This window comes from Argiope bruennichi, chromosome 6, assembly GCF_947563725.1.
Source record: "Argiope bruennichi chromosome 6, qqArgBrue1.1, whole genome shotgun sequence".
NCBI classification, from domain to species: domain Eukaryota; kingdom Metazoa; phylum Arthropoda; class Arachnida; order Araneae; family Araneidae; genus Argiope; species Argiope bruennichi.
This window is the reverse complement of record NC_079156.1, coordinates 83,874,447-83,899,849: the sequence shown is the minus strand read 5'-3', so window position 1 is coordinate 83,899,849 and position 25,403 is coordinate 83,874,447. Positions and strand designations below refer to the sequence as shown.

The window sequence follows — 25,403 nt, the reverse complement described above, 5'->3', positions numbered from 1 at the left end:
AAGCACTGCGATAGTATATTTAATTTATAAGATATTTCAAAAGTGCCGACTTGCAGCTTATTGGCTTGGATGTTTTACATATGCCTATTTTTTTTAAGAGTTTCATTAATATATTATAATATACATGATTTATATCTATTTGTTCATAATAAAATAAACAACCAAAAGGTAAATTCAGTTCAGTTGTTAATTATACTTTAAAAATAATGGTAAATAATATTTCACTTCAAAAAAAATAATAATAGGCGATTTTTATCACAGAACTTTATTTTACATTTCAAAATAGACATTGTTAAGAATGTTCAGATTTTTAAAAAAAAATCCAGTTATGGTTGAAAATTCTTTGGATATAAAAACAATAATTTGCATGTTAATTATAAAATTCTAAAGAATGCAGTTTTGCCATAACGAAACATTTTTCTACAACTTGGATAATATTATGATTATCTTTTCTGAACAATTTCAAATGATTTTCTCCAGTTAGATTCAGGATGCAATGCAGCATTAAAGTTTAAATCCATAACTGAAATATATTTCAGAGCCATTACCAAGGTTATTTCTGGAAAATCATTGTAAAAAAATGGCACAATTATAAGGAATGAAGTTTTTATTACTCTGAATGATTTCTTTAAACATAACTACACAAGCGAGTGGAATCTTTAAAATTAGAATGTAAAATTATTATATAATATATTAGTTAATTTGTGGAGCTAGATTTTTTCAAATGATTGATAAATATTCTTTAACATGTTCATTTTTCTTTCTTAATTTTAGGTAACAAAAAGAGATTTTATAGCTAAACCTTTCGATTAACTGATTTGCAGCAGACCAAATTTATCTGTGACTACAGGATGAACTATAACTGTATTTTTTGTATAAAATAATTAAACTTTCAAAAATGTACATTCTATAGTTGCGCACAAAAGAATGTTTTTTCAATTAAAATGGATATGTTAACTCTGGTTTTGTAAGAAATTAGTGCATTTAATTCCTTAGCAATTAAAAAAAAAAGTTAACATAGTAGCAACAATATAATATTGTGCCAAAGATTACATGTATTGACTGATTTGACTACAGAAGCAACTTTTTTTCTAATCATTAGCTGCTTTGTAGATATGAGCTTTGTGATGTTTATTTATTTTTTTAACAAATATGATTGTCTGTTTAACTTATAATGATTCATTTTTCATCCATGAATGTTAATTTATTTTGTCAAAACCTGTATGTAAAGAAGGATTCATGGTTTCTATTGTCAATATGTGCATTCAGACTGTCTTTTGTTGCAAGACCAAAGACTCAAATAACCACAAAACTGTGAAATAAAATGGCTTTATTGATTTATGTCAATACAATAAATGAAGTAAATAATATTTCCATGCTTTTGCAGTATGTTTTTTTCAAACACGAAATTCATTCATTTCAAACATTAAATTGAGATATTCTTTTTAATACATCATTTCAGAAAAACAGCCAAGGAAAATATTTAATTCTATAGTTACAAAGTTAAAAATCAATGATTCAAAACAACCAATATTTGTTATTTTTTTAAAGATTACAACATATAATATTCATTCTTTGTCAGCAAAAAACACTTATTTGTAAGATAAATTGGGAAAATAAATATGACACTAGTCCAGCTGTTATTATAATTCATAGATTTAAAATGTTAACTATTTTTAAAAAATTATTTTATTTCAAGCCGAAGCTCCTGATAATATAAAAAAATTATCGAAGATGCTGGAGGTCAAAATGCAAATTTTTACAGTTCATATTTAACCTTAAATTAAGGAATATAATGCTGATAAACTTAACATAGAAAAACAATAGCAAAAATTATTTATATGAAATTCATATAATAATATCCAAAAACAAGAAAAAGAAAAAAATCTTTGCTCACCCTTCAAATATGCAGAGATCTGACATTCATTAATAGATAAAATGAATATAATAGGAAGATATAAATGTAAGTCAACATAAATATCACATCTTTCAAAAAGATAATAATTTAAATTTTTGACTGAATTAATCTAAATATGTTTAGAAGATAAATAGATAATAAGCAATATTAGATAATTTTGTACATACTTACTAGGTGAAGTTTGGGAAAAGCCTAAAATCTTGGTAAAAATATTTCTTTATGAAAGCACATCAAAAAGAAGACATTTACTTTGCACGATTCAGTAAAAATAGTATTTTTTAGACAGAAATTGTAAGTTACCAAAGTCCTCTATAAATACCAAGAAAAATTTCTCACATTTTCTTGAATCAGTACTTGTAATTTAACAACCATAATAAATAATTGGATAAATATTCATACATGAATATTTATCAAATTTTTTATAATCAGTTGTACATGGCTTCTGAGGGCTCAAAGTCTATTACTCTATTTCCTTGAATGCATTGTTCTACTAAATATAAGAATGATTTAAAATGCAGACACAAGAAATTATTCACAACAATGCAATTGAATAAATGAAGTACTATGATCCACTTTTTTGAGATGGAGACATAAAAGATGGTCTCAAATTCCTCTCAGTTTAACTGGGAGGTGGTGGTGGAGGAGGTGGAGGTGCAGACAGCAGAGATGGTAGAGATAAAGTGGCTAGTGAAACATTTTGTGTTGATGAAGTAGCACTAGTTGTTTGTATAGAAGTGGTTGCAGGAGGTGGAGGTGGTGGAGGCTGTGCTGCTAAGGTCTGGAGGGAAGCAGCAGTAGCAGCAGAAACTGTTTGCATAGGAGGTGGGGGTGGAACTCCCATAAACCCACCCCATGGATACATTGTAGCCATTGCAGCAGGTGGAGGAATTGGTGCAATGCCAGGAGGTGGAGGGACTGGCATCGGCCCAGACACTTGAGGAGGCATTTGCCATGGTGCCATAGCTGGAAAAAAAAATATAAACAAATTTATGTTACAATTAAAATTTTATCACATATTGTTTCAAGAATAAATTATTAATTGCAAATTCTATCATTCACTTTCAAGAAATGAATCTACCAATTAAATAAAATTATCCATGTTCTCTTGCTTATAATATTAATTAGAAATTTATTTTTTTATTAATAAAGTACAAATAAAGTATCAATTATCAGCAGAAATAAGGATAAGAATTTTGCCAAAATATCTGAAAATAAGAAAATAATTAATCTTGAAGATGATTAAGATATGATGGCTTTCAAACACTTGAATCATTATGAATAATAGGAAACTTAAAATTCATCAATGATTTAATACTGTCTTAGTCAAGACATCAACACTGATCCCCTCTTCTTTCTACTTAAGTAGCCCCTTTTTTATTCTATAACAGGGTGCGTAGTTAGTTTGCTGCAAAAATTAAGCACTTTTTATATTTATGCCTATGTGTACCTGTGTATTTTACAAGCATAGAATATTTTCTATTTCATAATGTATTGTTTTTATTGAAATTTTTGTAATATTTAATTTTAAATGTATATTTTTGAATTTTAATAGTTAATCCTGCAAATACATAACAACTTTATTACTTATTTCTGCAATTCTGCAGAAGTGTTGCATTGTGTCTTTTATTTTAAAACATATTTGATTTTGACAAAAACATAAAAATAATCATAGAAATAAAAAAAAAAAAACTCATTACTAAAAAATTGTTAACTCTTATAAGACTAATAATAAAAATATGGCTTCTTTCTCAACATTTCTTAAAATTAAAAAATTACTAGTTATTTTTGATGGATATATGATTTCTGAAAATACATTAACATTGATACAAGCACATATCATGACCAAAATTTTTTTTAATTTTAATTTTTTAGATTGATTTTTATATATGTGGCAACAAATGAAATTCAACATGGCTTCGAAATTTCCTCCTGCTCTAACTCACCATATTTAATAGTTTAGAACATTTTATTTGCAACCTTATAAAGCTAAGAGCTAAAGCACTCCAGGAAGACTACCATCATTAAGATTGGTAAAACTGCCAAAAATTGAAGATAAAAGAATGCAATGTTCTAATTGAATTTTTTAGATCCAATTTTTTTAATAGAAAAGAATAGCAGCGTTTAGAAATAGTTAAACTAAAAAGAAATTATCTTATTGCTTCTTACTTTTGATGTTTAGAATAGGACATTTTTTAATGTTTCACAACAATTCGAAAATTTAATAAAAACCTGCTTTTTATCCTATATGCAAGAATGAATAAAATTTTCTTGTTTTAGCTTTAACAAAAAAAAAAAGACAGAAAAATGTGATTATATATTTATGAAGAAATGAAAATGATTTCACAAAAAACAAACAAATTCATGAAGATAAAAGACAGCAGCTCTGTAATTACAAGCAAAATTAAAATAAAAAATGTTAATGTATTTTTTTAAATAGTAATTTTTGAAGCTAGCGAGACAATATATCGCATTGCCTTAAAATTTAACAAAACTTATCAAGTTAAGAGTCTGATTCAATAAATTGCTTAAAAATTTTGAATTTGAGAGTAAAGCAAAAGCATTTTTTTTAATCAAAAACATTATGACATTTAAAGTAACTCAACAATTTAATGAAGAAATTATATAGAATTTGAAATTTATTTTAAGAAAAATAATTTTTAGAAACTGAATTCAAGACTAACTTTCCAAAAATTAATAAAACCTACAGTGTAAAAATAATATTTATTGAAGAATATGTTTTGATGTTATGTGAAAATATGTTTAAATCATGTTTTTATTTTTTACTTAAACTTCTAATTAAAATTTTGAAAAATCCATTCTTAGTGTCTAATAAAAAGCCCCCAGAGAAGTTTTGTAAATAGAGTTACAAAAGGAGAAAAAGCAAAAATTGTTAAAAATAACAGAATCTGAACCCTAAAAAAATTAAGTTTTAAAAATCTTTTTTCTTCAAAAAAAAAAAAAATCTAGCAGTTTTTTTTACATGTATTAAAAACTAAAATTTTCCAAGATTGGTCTGACAAATAACAATTTTCAAATGAATGGGGATATTTAAAACAAAAAACCATTAAATAAATCACGATTATTGAAAACCTATGGCTCCACATTAAAATTTCATCATACTCGAATTTTATGCAGTTGATTAACATAATTATATATACCGCAATGAGTAAGAATTCAACATAAATAGTATAGTAAATCCCTTTAATAGGTTGTGCAGGACATAGCTCCAAAAAGAAATATTAACGAGAACAATGATCAAATGTGTAATGAACTAATACTTCACTATATGCGCTTTACGAGTAGCTTCTCCCATATTCAATATATCTCCTTGAGACACCAAATTCATGTTGCTATATTCTTATTTACCATTCATTGGATCGATCTGCGTATTTTTTTTTTTAAACAATGCATAAAAAAGTTAAACATACATTTATCCGACTTAACCAAAACAAATACTTCACCATCTTTGAATTGTACTGAAGTTCGAACATTTTTCGAAGTCACAACAAGTATGGCATAGTATGTATTTATGTTGCCCCTTGGGAATAACCTTTCTAGTATTTCAATAAACAACAATACACATTGACAAAGAAAGTGTGAATAGAAAAAAAAAAAAAATATTAAGCTTTATCTAAATATGGACTGGCACCACTCAAAAAGTTTTATTTGCACTTTTCGAGAAAAAAGCACTTTTCATGATGACACTATGCACCCAGTATAACTATTACTGAACATTCATTATTAAAGATTGCATTCTGATAATTATGTCTTTTTTTCTTTTTTACTACAGATTCTATGGTTGATGCAATATGAGGGAGATTTAGAATCCTCTCATGTTTAATAATATATACTAATTATTTGTCAAAAGCTGCATCTATATGGCTAAAAATAAATGTTTTAATCATAAAATTTATCTGCATCATCTAGTGTGCAAATCAATTGTTTTAATAATTTCAAATAATTAAAGAACTGGCCATAAATTTACATAGAAACAATTTACAATTTTTACCAATGTTATAAGTTGAATTATTTTAATGCCAAATCGTAATTCTGCAGAGAAAAAAAAAAGGGAAAGAAATTAAAAAATCTAAATTTATTCAGAGAAATATATGTGCCATCACCTTTATTTAGTATCATATGCTAAAAAAAACTTCAAATTAGTACTTAATTTAAATTTTATTTCAAATGATTTTTTTAGTTCCATTGTTTTAAAATGTGCAATTGTGATTATGTTTACCAAATTTACAGAATCAAATTTTTTTTCCATAAAAAAGTTATATTAAAAAAAAATTTATAAGCATTTTTTCTGAGATTTTTTGGGGTGTAAAAATTGATTCTTAGCATGTTACAAAATCTAAAATATTAAATATAAAAAGTTATTCCATGCATTTCAAATTTATAAATTTCCACCTTCTTGTACAGTTATAATTTAATTAATTGCTACACATCAAAAGTCACTCAAAGGGAGGAAGGCGCAAAAAATGTACTAAAGAAAAAGTCATGCTAATTCCTAACTTGTAAAATAAATAGGTTAATCGAAAATTATTTAAAAGAAATTCAATTAAAAAGTTTAGCAAAATTTAAATTTATTTTATATTAAAATAATTTTTTGAATTATATTTTCCCCCACTCAAATATGTAATAGAAAAAAGAAAAGAAATGAAAATTTTCATATGATTTTTAATTTGGGTCATAATAATTCCCAAGTTTAAGGAAATCCAGAACAATTCGAATAACATATCTGAATAGCAGATAGAAAGACAAATTAGAATTTAATACTTAAAATTTCTGCATTACACTAATTCAATGAAACATGGGCAGAGTTCTACAAATACATACAGCACAAAATTTAAATTTGTAGAGGTAAAAAAAACTTATACATTTCCAGGAGAATTACAAATGCTAATTTTGAATATAGAACTGAAATTTATTCTTAAAATTGAAGTCAAGAATATTATTTTTATATTACTTTATTCACAAAAAATGAAATAATACCATTAAAAAAATTTTTTTAAGTCAGTTATTAGACTTAAAAGCCTAACAGAAATTAGATTTATTACTAAATATAGAGTAATAAATTTCTTTATTATAATTTTGCATGAGGAGTTAATTTAGCAATTATGAAATATGCATTTACTAAAATTTCATGCTAAAACATTCATAATTAAATGTAACATCACAGAAATGTTAACCATGTATTTATAATTTTTTTTTAAAATTATTATTTAACTCAGGCATGTCACAGGTTGGAAACAAGCAAACAAAAAATTGAAGTTCTTAAAATAATGAAATCTGCTAAGCATAAACACCAAAAAAGTAAAATAGGTAGGATTAATTGATCAATAAAATGTTTAAATTTATAAAAAAGTGCTATTTTAAGTATGCTGATCTCAAATACGAAAATAATTTTCTCCAACAGTTGCAATTTTGAAAATTTTCAATTAATAATTAATAAAAATACTAAACTGATAGTTAAATTATTAAAATGTTCAAATTATTCATGGAAAAAAAGAATCATATGAAAAGAAAAAAAGAATATTAATATTTGCACATAATTCCTATGACAATAACAAAACAAGACATTGGTCATGAAAAGGATGGAAGTTTATGAACATTAGTGGATAATTTATATCGATTTAAAAGTAATTTATTATATTCTAGATCATCAGGACGATTACATAAAATATTCTTGCTTCTTTTGCTTAAGGCCCTCCCTCCCTACGTATAAAAGGAGAATTTTAAAATTCATTATGTAAGAAAGGAACGTTCTATTAGTTATAGCATGATTGAAGAAAAAAGAAATTATATTTATTAATCTTTTGTTGATGAAATAGATTTTGTTGTATATAAAAATAAGGTTAATGAAACAATTTCATGAAAACTTTTGATGAAGACAGTTTTTGCTTTACAAACATAGGACAAACAGAACAAATAGTTTAAGGAGAAAAATTTTAAACCAATTTTTTTTTTTAATGATTACCAAATAAGACTATGCTTAAATGAAACATATTTCATGGATTCCATTAATAAGAAATGATATTATATATATATGAGCCTCATTTGTCCTTGCTAAAAAGAGCTTTCAGGACAGCTACATAGCTGTAAAATTTGATTTATTTAACACTGCAATTTGAACATATCTATTGTTCATTTGTAATTTTTCTGAAAACATCAGTGGTAATAGTCAAATGATTACATAATAAAAAGAAATTATTAAGTAGAATGGAGGGTCAATACCACGATGAATGGGATACTCATAAAGAGACATTGAAATTTACAGAAAGAAATTTCACTTGTGAACATAAAAAAAAGGGGGGGGGGGCTCTTCCTTTTATCTTTATTTAATGCTTCTCTTTAATTAAGAGATTTGTTTGTTTGTTAATTTATTTAATGACATAACCTAAGTACAGTCATTAAGATTAATCACTGGAAAATCTTTGCTACACTACTAGAATAAAAGTGAACAGATGTTTAATAAGAATATAAGGGATACACATCTGATTTCAGATTACAGTTGGATCCTGCAAGTGTTAAATAAAGAATTCCAATACAAATGAACCTTTCAAAAATGGAACAAACTAACTTTTCAATTCTAACATGATTTTTTTAATTTTTAGCAGAGCAATTGCAGATTAACAATAAGTATTTTACCCCAATCAAATTGTTTTACAATTAAAGAAAATAATTTTTAATTTTATGCTCATACCTTAAGCATAATTTAATGTGTTAATATCAATGTTGCCATATTTTACAAACAAGAGCTGATGAGCAAAAATCAAAATCATATTATACACACACACAACATATCAAAACAAAATCAGTAAAAAAAATTTCCAGGTACCAAAATGTGAGGTGGCTTGTATAATGCAAAGTGGATGATCTTATCAAGGTGGGAGAGAATAATCTATGATGGACAACTTTCAACATCAACTTTCTTTAAATATTAGCAGCTTTTAGCGACCAGCTTGCTTGTCAAGATTGCTGATTTGTTATGTTATAAAACATTTAAATATGGAATAAATTTTTTTTATTTCAATTTATTTGATACAACTTAAAAATAGGACTTGAACTGAATCATTTTGCAAAAAATGAATGTGGGCACAAATTAAAATGTATATATTATGAAATACAAACAGAAGTGAATATCCTATTTTGTAATTAATAATAAAAAAAGTAATTTTTATACTAATTTTAACATTAGCAAAAAAAAAATAATAATAATATTTTGACAGATGAGTTTAAATTTCATAACATTAAAAACAGCAACTAAAGTGAGCATCACTCTTAAACTATTTTCATATCAAACTAAACCAAACCAACATTAAAAGCATCGTAAATTAAACTTGAAGAATTGTAAATTAAAAGTAAAAACAAATTGTACAGAAATGATATTGATATCATTAAAGGATTTTATTTATTTATTTGAGTTTCAGATAATGCAAAAACCTTTTTGGGAAAATAATAGTTTTAGAAGTCATATTTCCAATAGGTAAGTCATAGAAAATTACCATAGTGACGGGCAAGCCAATTTCCATTCTTGAATATTAAACTTTCTGATTAAAGTTTATTTCTTAATTTCTTTTACATCTTCTGACTGAAAGATGTGTTTGATATGACACTGAAAAAAGTACTTACTTATAATATAATAATTTTATTTAATTAGCGAAGTATTGAATTAAGTGCAGCTGTAAAAACATTGAATAAAGCAGTCTGCTGAAACTTTCGAACATCAATATGTTTACATTTCATTACTGCCATTTCATAATAAGTTAAGAGTGAGTGTACGATAATGTTTTATATATATATATTGATTTTATACCATTGAAACATTCTAGTTTTTTGATAAACAATCATTTATAAAGGCTTCCAGCAATAATTTCAAATGATTTTGCAGTAAGAATTGCATTGAGGCACAAAATTTAAAACAGGTCAATTGCTCAATTAATTCATTATTGTAAAAAATTGGCAAAGTTAAATTATATTCTAATTAAAAACATCTTTTGGGGTTATAAATATTAATCGAATTGCTAGATATTTATATAAATCAAAATATTAGCTAAAAGTTTAAATGATTGCTAGTCCACATCCACTTTAAAGGGAACATTCCAGAAACTTAGCAAATCTTAGTAAAGAGATTAAAAGAAAAAAAAAATTACATTGAGTGACAGTTGGTGGTGTCATCCAATTAGCTTGTGGCTGAGATCCAACTGTGAGACTGGGTGGTGGTGGAGGAGGAGCAAGCATTCCTACTGCCGGAGCAGTTGCAGCCTATTAAATAATAATTTTTAAAAAACTAATGAGCCATTTTTAAGTACCAAAAAAACTATACTATGATAATTTAGTATCTTTAAAAAAAAGTTTCAAAAATTATTAAAACTTTCATCAGGATGGAATTTTATATCTATAGTAATGGAAACACAATGTTATATTTAGATACACAGATATTAAATCAAGGAGTTTGCATTTTATTTATATTCAGAATAACTGAGCAAATTTTAATGAAATTCAATATTTACAATTGGGTAATAGTTATATCATAAAATAATTAAGGTCCACAGATATATTCACAGAGACATATCATTGGAACAGGAAAATGCAAAACAAATAAGGTGTGAAAGGGGGAAAAAGAAGAAAAAAAAAAAAAACGTTAAAACATATATAATCTTCATACAGTTATACAACTTTTGCAATTGTGAATTTATATACCAATTGTAATTGATTTTTATTGCTAGTCAATTTTTTTTTTTACTAGGTGCGATAAATGTTTGCAAGTTTATATATTAAGTACAATTATTTGTGTTATGTATTATATGTAGTTGTGTATTACTAATTAAAAAATAAAATTAGAAACTTTTTATTAATTCCTTAATTATCCTATTTGAAACTAAAATTAAATTTAATTTACCTGATTGGGCATTACTGGTTGTTGTACAGTTCCAGGAGGTGCTTGGAATGGAGGTTGGGTCCAGGGTGGCATACCCATTGGAGAAACAGTGGAAGAAGGAGGCATTGGGGGAGGGGGCATCTGAGACATAATTGGAGGAGGCATGAACATTGTGTTTTGCATGCCAGTGGTTGGAGGGGGAACACTTTGAATTGCAGATTTATTCTGGGCATTGTTGAATGTTGGCTGAGAGCTCTAAAAAAATGACAGAAAATACGTGCAAAATATATCCATTTCTAACAGACATTAAAAACATAAGCATTAAGTTTTCCTGTTAAAGCGGAAGTTTTTTTTAAAAACAAAACTTGATGATTTTGAGATAATTCAGTACTTTAAATCTGATATTTAAATGCACATAACTAATACAAACACAAATAAAAAATTTTAAATAAAAATATAGTTTAAATATTTATGTCAATTCTTCACTAAATTTAGAATCCTTCAATTTTGATTTAAAATATTTATGCAAAAAACATTAAATAGTCAGTTCATGATTTTCAAAATTTTGTTGAAAATCATTACATCACAATTAATACAAAACACCTACTGTGGCCTGAAATTGAGACGTTGATATGGAAGGTGGTGGAGCCATTATAGCCCTTGGAGGTCCAGGTGGGGCTTGCAAAGGAGTTACAGATGACTGGCTACTAGAACCAACAGAATTTCCTTTATTAGGAGGTGGTGGTCCTTCACCCAGTTCAGCCATCAATGACATATACTAGAAAATTAATATTTTGGTATCAGTCATTGAAAACCACACGAAAAAAATGCATACAATATTTAAAAACTGGCAAATAAACAATTCGTTTTTTTTATGCAACTTTAATTATTTGATAAATATTATATTTAATTTTGTAAAGTAGTACTATCAACATATGTAATATATTTCAATGACTTTAATTTTTATCTACTTAAATACAAAGGATTTTTATTGAAGAGATATTAAAAAAACTGATTAACATTAAGACAGATGCAATAAGTGCAAAAATAAATAGCAATGCATTAGTTTTTTTTAAAACAATCCAAATCTATAGCTTCCTAATTTAATATAAAAACTTAACACATCAACCAACTATCAGCAAGAACATTTATTGCAACATTCAGAATGCACGTAATGTTCCATCAAAAAAATTTTTACTTTTGGTAATATATTCTCCAAAAAGTTATTAAACAAAATTAACTATCTAAAATCACAAATTTTATATACTCAACACATTTCTAAATACGGAAATTAACATCAAATTGTACCTCTTCATCTATCTTTGCCTTATCAGGTGCTCCTAATGCACCAGGAGCTTTTTGCTCTCGACAATCTTTAGAGATATGACCAGCAGAACCACAATTTGAGCAAATGACATTATTAGTAACATTAGGCTTGTCAGGACACTGCCAACTTCTATGAGTTGTACCTCCACAATTAGTACAACGTGGTCCATCATTTTCACGTAATGTTCCATTTAAAAGGGCTAATTCCCGCAATTGCATGCGCCGCAAATCATTTTGTCCTTCAGGTACTTCAACTCCTTGGCGAATAATATCTTTGATCTTCAAAAAATAAATAATAAATAAAAATAAAGAAATGTGAGTACAGATTAGAATAATAACAATAATTACAAAACTATATTAACCAGAAATATTTCCATAATTGTCTTCCAACATTTATACCATGCTTACCATCTATTATATATTTAGATCAAAATAACTGCATTACTCAAACATTTCATATTAATGTAGATGTGCAAATAAAGTTTTGAAAGTTTTTAAAAAAGAAAATTGAAAAACTCCTCTTCCCCCCTCCCAATTCCTTCACATCAAAAGCAGAGTACTTCAGTAATAAACAAGATAACTGCAATAATATAATCAAAAACTTTTCCAAATAATACTTCTTTGTAACTTATAAATTACATTTCCCAATATAGTAAAATACAAACAGGCAACAACAGGTTTTATTAATGAATCATGAATTTAAATATTCAATATTTCTCAAATGATTTAAAACGCTAATTTAACTAAAATATTTTTCTACTTATTTAATCTCCTCAGAATCTGATGTAGTAATTAAACAAAATGCAGTAAATGCCGAAACATTTCAATTTCAGTATATTTACATAATCATATTTGATTTAATAATGCTACATTTTATTACATGCAATGGGCTTAGTGAAAAAATGTAATGTGAATAACCTTATTAACAGCTTTTTTGACACTTTCATGACTATTTCCTGTTACAAAGGCATGTAAGGGTTCATCTTCCCCAGGAAGAGGTTGTCCATCCTTGCGACCTACTTTGCCTTCCTTTACTGAGCCTTTACCTCGAATTATAATCTTAGCTCCTGTCTGAATGAAAAATAACATTTTAAACTTTTGGCAAGACTAAACAAAAAGAAACACTGATATACAATACATACAATACTAAACTGTGCACTTATACATATATAATTACAACTATGGAGATATTCTTTTCTAATTTTAATAAATCTTATTCATTGCTAAAAACTTAAATCAGCAATTTTTTTTTTTTTTTCAAATCTTGTAAATATAAACAGTATATTTAATAGGACAAATCATATAACACTTGAGAATGTTCAAATTGCTGTGAGTATATGTGATATCTGTTAATATAAGTAGTTCATGGATATATCATGGTAAAATACATTCATTTGATTAGCAACCTAAAAAAGTCAATGAAATGCTAAGAATTTGAACTTTCAGAAGGAATAACATAAATGATGCATTTATATGAGGCATCACCTTTAAATTAAGAATAATCATAGCATTGCATTTGGAATAATAAATTTAAATGGTTAAATCAACAACAACAACAAAATGAGAAACATATTCCAATAAGTTTTGTCATATATATACAAGGTATCATGAAATAGTTATTAACATTAAAAAAATATGTAATTCATCAGTTTGGATTTCTTTTTTTCTCTTTATTTTAACACAACTAATGCTGCATTTTATCAGACTTGCTCCATAAAATGTTAAAATTTTTTATAAATTTTAGATGATTCACAATTCATTTTCAATTATATCAGAAAATTTTCCTGCAACACAAAATATCACTTGACAATATGAAGACAAAACTGTAATATAAAGAACTGGATAAATTATAGAGTTAATGCCAAAATTAAATATCTGCTACTAGGAGAGTAACTGACTCTTATATTTAAAGTTTTAAAAAAATATTATGATCTTTAAAACAGAATATTAGAATCAAGGAAAATGAAGGTATATCAGGCATTATATATAATTTTATTAATAGTATATTTCAAGGTATTCAATAACTTACTTTTATAGTTAATGGATTTAAAAAAACTGACATAATAAAAAGCAAATGATACATATACATAAATGCCTAAAACAAGAGAAAGACCACATGGACCCTAATTTCCATCGCTTAGATTTGAGGTTACTTGACAGACAAATTCTAAAACTTTTACTTAAATTTTGAGATTTTAAAGAAAGTTTTAAAAACATTTGAAATAATTACAATATGAAAATTAGCATCATTGTTATAATTTTTTTTTAAATTAAAAACTTACCTCTTTTTCCATCGATTTTAAGGTATTACCTCGAGGCCCAATAAGCAAGCCAACAAAATTAATATCAGGATGTTCTTCCTGTGGAATCATAACCTTTTCACACACTTTGACTAGAGGAGGTCTAGAAAAGAATACAAAAGATTTTATCATATTTCATAAAAAAAATGACTATAAAATAGATTTTTTAAAAATTCTAATGAATGGTACATACATTTTCAAGCTTTCAGAGTACATTTTTTTAGTATAAAAAAAATTCAAAATAAAGTACTCTTAAGAAAACTATTTTTCATTTTAAATAGAAAATTCAATTTTTAAAAATTTTATTAGCACATTAAGAAATATTCTTAAAAAAAATCATCTTTACTGGAATAGCCTATTTAAAAAAAATCAGCCCTCAAAGGGGAAAAAATGCAATAGAAAAAAACCTTTAATGCGCCTTTTGCCAATGATTAAGAATTACGTTAATTTAAAAAGAATGTTTAAATTAATTAAAATAAAATTTGCACATTATTATATTCCTATACTATTATACTAAATAAAGATTTTAAGTTGATTAGAAGCATTACTTGTAGTCAGGTGGGGGCTTGTATTCAGGATTACACTGATACATCTCTTGAATTAAATTATGACGATCATCTTCCAACTTCTTTCGAGTTCGATACTCTCTGGTATTTAAACGCTTACCTTCACTGTTATATATTGGTTCTGGAGAAGGAGATCTGAAAAAATTTCCATCACTATAACAAGAGTTTTATTACATGAATCCTAGTTTGATGAATTTTAACCTTATAAATTTTCCTCGATTAAAATGACTCAAAAAGTATATTTGCCTTATAATGCTACACTGCTTAAATCTCGCAATATGTACCAAATAATGGAGAGAAACCTGCTGGATTATAAAAGATAAAAATCATGGTGATCAAAGAGATAAAAATTTAACCTAGAAAACAAGAAAAAGACCTGAAACATTAATTGATTAGCAGGAAAATTCAATAAAACGGATTACTGTGCTGCAAAAAAAAATCTTCATGCTACCAGAGATGAGAAGTATCAGATTTCCTAAAATGCGAGTTGGATGTTCTCATCAACAGTTATAAGACATACTCTGCGAAAATATAAAAACAGTACATGGATTAATGAATCAAATAAGCCAAAGAAAAAGAATTCTCTGTAGTGGAATGTAAAAAAAATTAATAGTAAGATATATTTTCATTTAAACTTTCAAACCTAAATATATCCTTAACATAAAATATTATAAAAAGCATGCATATCAATATCTGCATTTTGGCTCATTTACAGTTACTTTCAGAAAATGGTTAAGAAAGTGTTCTGAATATTATTTAGGCACTCATATGATACCATACAGAAAATGCTAACACTGAAATGGAGTGCTTTTCTCTTCCTTTTTACTAGATAAACAATAAAAACGATGGTGATCATAATGATTTAAAAATAAAATCATTTGCATTAAAAAAACTGAGAAATGCATGAAATAGATGAGTTATGGAAGATAATTCCATTTGGGGGTAATAAGTAATTGATGAAATAAAGCACATTTTTTCTAAACCTGTTAAATCAAATCTGTTCCCTAATATTAAAAGAAGAGTTTTATACTCTCATCAAGTGTATAATCATCCAGAAATTTAAGCCAGTTAAAAATAAATTGTATCAAAAGAAAAAAATAGCATATAATCAAATCAAAATTCTTTATATTTTTAAAGATAGTAAATATAAAGAAAAATTATATCTAAATAATTATAAATAAGATATACAAAACAACATTAAGCAGTTGCAAAACTTAGTGTTTAAAAATTTCTTAATATTTAAAATGTTTAGGCTTTTTCCCATAGATTTTTTAAAAATTAATAATGTAAATAATAAAATTTTAAAATGTAAAAAACGAAAGAAAGAGAAAAGAGAAATAAATTCATTAAAAAGGGAAACATTGTTTGAGAATTTAATATGATTAAATATTTTTAATGTTTTTTTATAACACAATAGTGACATTGATAAATTTAAAATATTTCAAAGGATCACAAAAATGCTTATGAATAAATATATGAGTTTTAATTTAAATGTACCGATTTTTGATTATATAATTTTTTTAGAAAAACAAAATAAAAATATTTGATTAAGAAAACGTATAATTTTTATAATATAAAATACTAATAAAAACATATTTATGGAAAAAATCCTGTTTAAACTGATATATAACTAACACTATAATATTCTAAATAAAGGAAATTAAATATATAAGATATTAATCAGTCACAGGACATCCTAAATATATTAGTTTTAAATTTTACTATTATTAGCAGCCAAACCTTTCTTCAGGATTAGGGGGAATTCCCAGGTCACCAGTACGAAGACGTCTACTAATTTCCTCAATCTGCAGCTGCACTGTAAGAGAGGGGGTTAGAAAAGGGCAATAGCCCCTAATTAACAAAATGTAGAAAAAATATTCAGAAAAATTCACTAAGTTTCAAAATCTCTTTAATCTCACCTGTTTCATAAATTGACATATAAAATTTTTTAAGCAAAAAGAAAAATATTTCCAAATTCATAAAAGAAAACTAATGAAAGAGAAAATGTCAGAATAAAATTTAAAATCCAGAAGAAGGAAAAAAAAATCATTTTTGAAACAGCATATTAAGAAATTTCATATTTTAAAAAGATGAAAAAATGTAGATATAATATAAAAGACATTTCCAGCAGCTTTAGCAACACCTACCAGACAAAATGCAAAATCCACGCATCTCATAAGAAATTAATAACAGATTTCACTCAGTTTACAGTATATTTTACTTCAAAACTAGGCATCTCTTCTTTTGAGGAAAAAGAAACAGTCAATAATAGCAGAAGGAAATTATTAATGCATCATTTATAATGATAAATTATTTAATTAAATATCAAAAATATTAACAAAATATAGACATACAGTAATCAATGCATCATTTATAATAATAAATTATTTAATTAAATATCAAAAATAATAACAAAATATAGACATACTGTAATCATGTGAAAATAGAATTAATACCTATAATTTGAAAATCAAACATAGAATAAGTTTAGGCAAAAAATTATAAGATTGTAGAGTTATAACCACTTTTAATGCAACATGTAATAAACTAAAACAAAAGTAATTGAAGAAGATTAAAGTATTTAATACCAAACAACAAATGATTAAAAACTTATTTTGTTTAAAACAGTAAACTCATTAAGTAATTTAAAATCATTCAGATTTCAATTATATATAAACAATAATTCAATATTTAGTTTCAAAAATATACCAAAAAATTATAATTTTTTTTTTTTTTTTTTATATTTATTTACAAAGAGTCCAGATTTCAAACTAAGATTTTTATACTTTGTTGCTGAAACATTTAGATCAAAAGTTATTAACTGTGTATATTTGTACTTGGATAGTTTAATAATTGCAACAGATTTAAAATTAATACAAATAACCAAACAATAACTTTCAATTTTTTTAAATATAAATAAAAAAGGACACTCAAGAAAATTAAGTAATGAACAGGTAAATATTTTAAAGACATGTAATCTAAAATAAATACTTGTTTCTAACAAACTAACCTTTAATAAACCCAAAATACAATGAATATTGTAACTAATAGGTTGTTCACAAATGTGTTAATAGCAGAAAACAAAACAAAGAAGAAAAAAAGACTTTCAGATAATACTTGCTCAGTAAATTATAACTATATCTTTGACTCCATAATCAATTTTTTTTCAAACAATATTAAGTCTCTAAATGACTTATTTTCATTCAACAGTTTTAAGGTCTGATAAATAATCTTAAAGTAAATAAAGCATTTACTTTTGTATTGAATTAAACCTTTTGAATCCTAAAAATATTTTATTGTACGTTTAAAAATATATATGCATAAAATTGAATAGCAATATTCGAAATAAACATGGAAATAAGGGGAAAAAAATTATGTTAGCCTTTCCCCCAGAATTTAGACACTTAAAAAGTTAAGATGCATTTATTCAAGAATTTTAAGACAAAGCATAAAACAATTAAGATTAATTTACAGAAACAAAGGTAAAATAACTTTCATTTTTTTTTATTATAATCTAAAACTGCATCCAATTAAGTTATCTTAATATTTAATGCTGCAGAACATCTCAAAAAGGTACACCATCAGGAAGAATACTGGAATCAGGCTAATAAACATAGATGAGATAAAGTAATAATAATTACAACTTCTACTGAAAATTATAGAGATTAAATAACTAAATTGATACACCTTGTTACACATGGAATGCTATAGATTAAAATGCACATTATAATTACAAATCAAAATTTCAGTTTCTAAAAATTAAATATTGAATTCTCAAATTCTACACAAGAAGAGTTCTATTTAATATATTTCTAAATAGCAACTAATTCCCCTCCCCTTCTGTTTAAAAAGTAAATTATAAAATAAAATATGATGTAAAAATTATCATTATTGGTTTAAAATTTAAAAAAAAAAAACAAGTTTTCAAAGTAGATTTTTCTATTTTTCATTTATCTGCAATGAGAAAATGATGCTGAAAACATTACATTAAATAAACACTGCACTCTCTTAGATCACTAAAATCTTAGATGTTAAAGCAGTAATAATTTAAATGTAAACAATATTAATGTCTACATTTTCATTTATTATGTGCTCTTTTCACTTCCAAGCAAAAAGATGAAACAATGAATGGTTATTTTATCTCTAAATTCATTATATTCAGGACCTAATTCATTATAAAAAAAAATCATGAATTATATTTATACAAAATACATCTTACCAAATGTCATTTAGAAATAAAAAGTTAATAAATCAATAAAAATCCATACAAGATGTTCAACTGATTACTACTAACTGAAACTCTCAGAATTTAGTATACTTAAGAAGTTTATTAATAATCAGTCATGCTTATTAACTGAAAAAAATGTATACATCATGAAAATAACCTGGAAAAAATTTGACGTAAAATATTTATAACTCAATGACAGGCAGGACTGAATTGTCAGTTTTAATGAGGGAAAAATTTCTTTATTTAAAAAAACTAGAATAAATTTTCCATTTTTTTAAACTATGGAATATGAAAATAAATAATTGAATGTAGATTTAAAACATATTTCTGAAAATCAATTTAAAAGAAGCATTTGTAATAATGTATAAATCCATGGCAACCAACTACATTTTTTGTTTTAACGAATATCTATACTTTACTTTCTTTCTGTTGCAACTATATATTAAAAATATACTTTTCTTTTGAAAAACATTAAAAAAAAAAACTGTCAATAGCAAACATTACAGCAAATATGTATATACAGTAATCAAATCTTTAATAATTCAAAACACAAAAATATCTTAAAGAATATATTATAAAATGATAACTAATGAAGAAGCAATTGACAACAGATTATACCAAAAAATTTTTTTAGGAGGAACTAGATTAGCTTTCAAGGCGAAAAAAATTGCATATAATTTAAATTGCAGAAATAAATTTTAAAAAACAATGGAGGCCTTTTCTACATAAAATATTAATTTAAAATTTTAATATCTTTTCCACTATAGCAAATCTTGTTCATTGATAAATAAAACAGAATAGTAAATAAACACATAATATAAAACATTTTAGAATAAAAATTATAATGATCATTTAAAAGCATAATAAAACTAAACTAGGAATAACAATCATTATTTGAAACTGAATTATAAACCTGAAATTTCATTAAGAAGGTTATATAAAAGAGTACAACATAAATTGAAATTCAATCATTAAATTAAAAATATATCAACTAAAAATGGTAATCAGAATAACATATAATATATTATAAAAGACTTTAAAAATATTTTATATTGAAAATGCACAGTATATATATATATATATATATATATATACACACAGTAAAATAAAAACTTCAATAAATATAACAATTTCAAACTACACGGAAAAAAATAAAAGACATCAAGCTGTATTTAATAAAGAAACACAAAAATACAATACTTGGAAACAGCATAGTGTTTACTTGTATTTATAAACATTTCATTTCAATATATATTTTAAATTTTAAAAAATTACTAGGTGTGCTGCTTGCTGGACTAAAGTAAGGTATAAATAAAGAAAAAAAAATGCATTTATATATACATTCAAAATGAATAAAGTATGGAAAATAATCTCACTTACCTTTCATAAACATATATAGAAATAAAATTATATTTAACCCATCAGCACAAAACGATTTAAAAATTCATTGATTTTTTTTAATTCTAAATTTAATTTTTTATCAACTTAATAAGATCAATGTTAAGGCTCATGTGCTCAATAATATTACAATTCATCATACCACTATTGTTATTTATATTAACAACAGTATTTATATATGAAATAATATTTTGAATATCTGTAGGAGATTATATAAGTGTAATTTTTGTAGATGACAGAAGCTATACAACTTTAACTGAACTTGGGTATAAAATATCAAGCCAAAATATTAACATGTTTTATTTTTTATATTAAAGTTCTTTTTCACTTGTCCAAGAAATTTCAATAAAAAAAATATTATTAAAATTTATTAATCATATTCTAAGAATTGGGCTTTATAATATTATAAAAGTAAAAAAAAAAATGTAGTAAAATTATAAAAATGATATATGGTTTTAAAAGTTTGTAATTTTCTTTCCTCATAATCATCTATATTTTTCTAAATTCCTGTATTATTATAAAAAAAATAAGACATAATGAAGTGAATGTATTTATAACAAGTTTCTTTAAACTATAGAATAAGTGGTGATGGGTTAATCACAGGAGACTTTTAGTATAATGCAACTCGATAAATGTAATAGTAGGTTTGCTTGCAATCAAACCTCCAAAAATGTATTTAAATAAAAATGACTAAACAGAACATTAAATGAAACTAAACTTAGAATGACGAGTAGTAAAAAATTCATATTAATTAAATACCATTATAATTATAATTTTTTAAATGGTAAATATGCTTTAAAAAATGTTCTCAGTTATTTAGTTCTATCAATCTTCTTACTGAATTATATTATATAAAATTTAATCAATCTCCTTGACCAAATAAACCATAAGGGGTTTTTTCTTTGTTTTAGAAAAGAAATTAATAAAATGCATAAAAAGGACTTTTAATTTTCATCAATGCAGAAGTCATAATGCAAGAAATTAAAAATAAATGCACACAAAAAAATAAAATCTTTTTTAGAAAAAAAAAATATTTTTATTACTTTGGAAATCAACAAATTGCAACTTTAAAAAAATTAATTAAAATTAAAACAAGACAATTTTTTACAGGTTATTCATAGCATTCAAGCTCAACTATACATTACAATAAAAAAAAAGTATTTTTACAAATTTTTCAGGAAAAGTCAATTATTTATAATAATTATTAATAATTACTACATTTTCTTGCATGAATTAAAAATCTTAACTTTGAATGAAAAAAATTATACTAATTATATGAAAAAGTACGTTACTAAGCTAGCACACACTGAAAGTCTCCAATTCTATTTTTATACAAATATTTTTAGTATTACCGATTTTCTGAATGATTTATATAATATAATGATACAATATTTAAAATTTCATTTAAAAAATTATATATAAATATGAAATAAAAATAACAGAAAACTTACACAAATATGCACGTTCTTGTTGAGGGTTCAAGTTGTTGGGCAAAACTGTTGGCAAACCCGGAATGAAAACTTTCTCTTTTTCATCACCACCCCAACGAGATCTCCTTTTTCTTTTGCGTTCTTTTTCGCGTTCAGATTCACTTTTATCATTATTATTATTATTACGATTATTTGATGACATCCATGAGTTTTCCTCTGGAGGCCACTTTGTTGACTCTAATGAAAAATTATGATATTTAGAACTCATTATTATAAGATTATATAAAAATAATAGACAAAAATTAGATTGTATAAAAAATGTACCATGCACCAAAATATAAATTAAACCAAATAAATGTAAGACACTAAACAACAGTTTTAGGTTAGGATTAGTTTTAATACACAAATTTGAATAGATAGAAAAGTATGTGCGGATCTGTTGATACAAATTTTAGTGATTATCCATCAGCATTCCAATTAGATTTTTCATACCCAAATGCATTTTCAATAAAATGAAAATTTGTATTCATAATTTAATTCAGAAAACATTTTATTATACTTATTTAGTTAAACTCTGCAGAGCGTTTTTGTTTGTTTGTTTTACAGATAAAATAAAAATTATTTTTTTACATTCACAAAATATGTCATTTAAAAACCTAATTAAGTTAAATATCTATCTTAGAGAAAAGTTGGTCTGATTAAGAAACTGATATTAGAAAAGGAAGAAAAAGTAATAATATTAAAGTTGCTGTGGTGAAAAAATCTAATCACCATTCATATTTAACAATCTTAATATTGTGCAATGAACATCAAAAATATCTAAATAGTTATAATTATTATTCTAATGAACATATACTGAAATATCTGAATAATAGGTCCTTTTAATTTTAAAAATGTCCACTACTTTTTATCCAAATGAAATTTTGCTATTAGTTTTAAATGATTTAAAAGAGTATATTATAAGAAAATTTTTAATGGCCATCCATAAAACAATGGGAAAGTTCATGAATTATAAAAAATAAAAATAAAATTCTTGATTTTTTTTTCCCCTTAAATCGATTTCATTAGGTCTAGAAATTTGGAAGATATAAATCCATTACATAAGTGAAAAATAAAATATAAAAGCTCCTAAATCTCATGTAAAAACAAATAGAAACACATTTGTAAAATTTTTAATTTAACATGAAACCAATCAATATGCAATTAACCACAAAATACTTACGATAATCATAATCGTCTTCCCGACTTCTTTTATTATTTTCAGAAGAAGTCATGTAACTAGGTTTTAACATGCTAGATGTCTTATTAGAAGATCCTAACATTGAGGGATTAGGACGCCCAAGTGGTGTAGTATTAGCGCCAGATGTTCTTCCAGACATATCATAACAAGTGACAATACAACAGCTATAAAAAAACTTTCTTAATGATACTTTTAAAAAGTAATGTGCTAATGCTACTAGTCTGAACAACAACCAATGATTAATAATAAGCAGGAACAACAAAATTTTTAACTCAAATATTAAAAGAAATGGCGTACAATGAACACTTTCGCCACTGAACAGACCAATCAAATCAACAAATCTTTATGCCGTTGCCAAAATAGAGAAAATTATTAGTGAAAAATGATGTGTCGTCACAGCCATGTGACTCGTTAGTTGTTTAAAATTACAGGTTGAAAGAGAGTTAAGGCCCAACTTCGACCAGAGGCAAAGTCTGATGCTTGAGTATTTTCGGCAGTGCAGTAAGATATGATCCAAATTATTCAAAGAGTGGCATGTTTCACAATTTGGTTGATTCGACAGGTTAAATCGATGTAGAAGGGCAGGTGTAATTAGTGTTTTGGTAGAAATTCTAGCGCAAGTGATGTCTTCTATTTCTTGTCCATTTAGCAATATTTTTTATGTCTAGAATTTCTCCAAGAATTTCATAATATTTTCTCTGTCTATAGTTTTTCTTTTTGAGATTTGTTTGATGCGTGAGATGATGTCTTCCGATGCGATCCATTCAATGCATGGACTGATTTCTGTTATTGATTTTACGATCAAGTCCGCTTTTTCATTCCGTAATATTGTCGAATGCCCTGAGATCCATAGAAAAGTAATATGTTGGTTAATCTGAGATTTTTCCACAATTTTATGAATGATAGATGGAGATTTATATAAAAAATTTTGAAGTGCTGTAAGATCTGTAAGAAGAAGTAAAGATTTCTCAGGAAGCGAAAGATAGTCCAGAGATTGGCAAATTGCAAGAGCTTCAGCTGTGAAAATTGAGTTGATGTTGTGAGTTCGAAAAGCAAATTGAGACAGATCCGAAATGCCGGCGATTGAAGTCAAGTTTTGTGATTTCGATGCATCAGTTGCGATTATGAAACATTGTTTGAAGTGGTTTTGTAGCGTTTCTTGAAAACTGCCATTAATAGCTGAGTGTGGGAGAGATTTGTTTTGAAAAAGGGTATAGTAATAACTTTACATTTTTCCCTTGGAAGTTGCAAAAAAATGTTGATCAGAAATAATGCGATTCCAATTAATGTTTAGATCAGAAAAAATTTTAATTTGTAGATGGCGGATAAGGAACTGATAGAAATCTGCTTAATGAGAAATTGTAAGGATAAACGTTTTATTTTTTCATTGAGAATTTCCTGATTGGAGATGTAAAGGAGAGCTTTATTTGTTGGCCACTGTGGAACACCAAGTGCAATGCGAAGTGCTTTGGTCTGAATAATATTTCATGCTTTCATGTGAGTTTCTGGAAATTTGTTGATAATTTGACTGGTGTAAAAAAATAAGCTGCAAATGCTATTTATTGTCTGTAAATTGTGATTAAATCTTTTGTTCTTGAGTCAAAATGTTTATATGCGAAACCCTTTAATGCATTGAATTTTTTTAAAGCTTTATTTTTAATTTTATTGAAGATCAATACGTTTTGATTTCTTTCTGTAAAAGAAATTCCGAGGAATGTAATTGGGTTTTTCCGTTGGATGTTCGTGCTAATGAGATATTTGGATGGGTAAAATTAATTTTATTTGAAAGATCGGCTATGTAACTTTTCCCTGCATTAACTGAAAGTTTCCAATGCGTACCCCATTGATGTATGTTTTCCATTGTTTTTTGCAATTTCTTAGTAATAAGTTCAATAGACTGGTGCGAGCAAAAAATAAAGATGTCGTCCGCAAAGATCAAACAATCAACTTCATTTTCAAGAGTTTCAAGAAAATCCGATATAAAAATTGCAAATAAGATTGGCGAGAAGACACTTCCTTGTGCTAATCCTTTGTTTGTAATTCTTATGTCGGAGAATGTTTGTCTTCATCGCACTTGGAAAGTACGGTGACTAAGGAATTGATGCAACCTAGC

The 25,403-nt window shown here is 25.5% G+C and overlaps 2 protein-coding genes across 3 annotated transcripts in view; one reads left to right on the top strand and one right to left on the bottom strand.

Annotated features, from left to right (window-relative positions):
* Positions 1–1,370, top strand: part of LOC129972494 (microsomal triglyceride transfer protein large subunit-like) — a 57,836-nt gene extending 56,466 nt beyond the window's left edge. For both annotated transcript variants that reach the window (XM_056086639.1, XM_056086638.1), the window contains one exon: positions 775–1,370. In XM_056086639.1, the coding sequence (XP_055942614.1) occupies positions 775–778 (4 nt within the window). In that variant the 3' untranslated portion in view covers positions 779–1,370. The remainder of the gene's footprint in view (positions 1–774) is intronic.
* Positions 1,371–1,436: 66 nt separating this feature from the next.
* Positions 1,437–23,621, bottom strand: LOC129972495 (splicing factor 1-like). The gene is made up of 11 exons (XM_056086640.1): positions 23,273–23,621; positions 22,072–22,287; positions 16,735–16,810; positions 14,977–15,129; positions 14,411–14,531; positions 13,047–13,199; positions 12,111–12,407; positions 11,410–11,580; positions 10,824–11,057; positions 10,075–10,186; positions 1,437–2,881 (listed from the first exon to the last, which is right to left on the bottom strand). The coding sequence occupies exons 1-11, from the start codon at positions 23,427–23,429 to the stop codon at positions 2,538–2,540; spliced, it is 2,034 nt and encodes a 677-aa protein (XP_055942615.1). The 5' UTR covers positions 23,430–23,621; the 3' UTR covers positions 1,437–2,537.
* Positions 23,622–25,403: the final 1,782 nt, after the last annotated feature.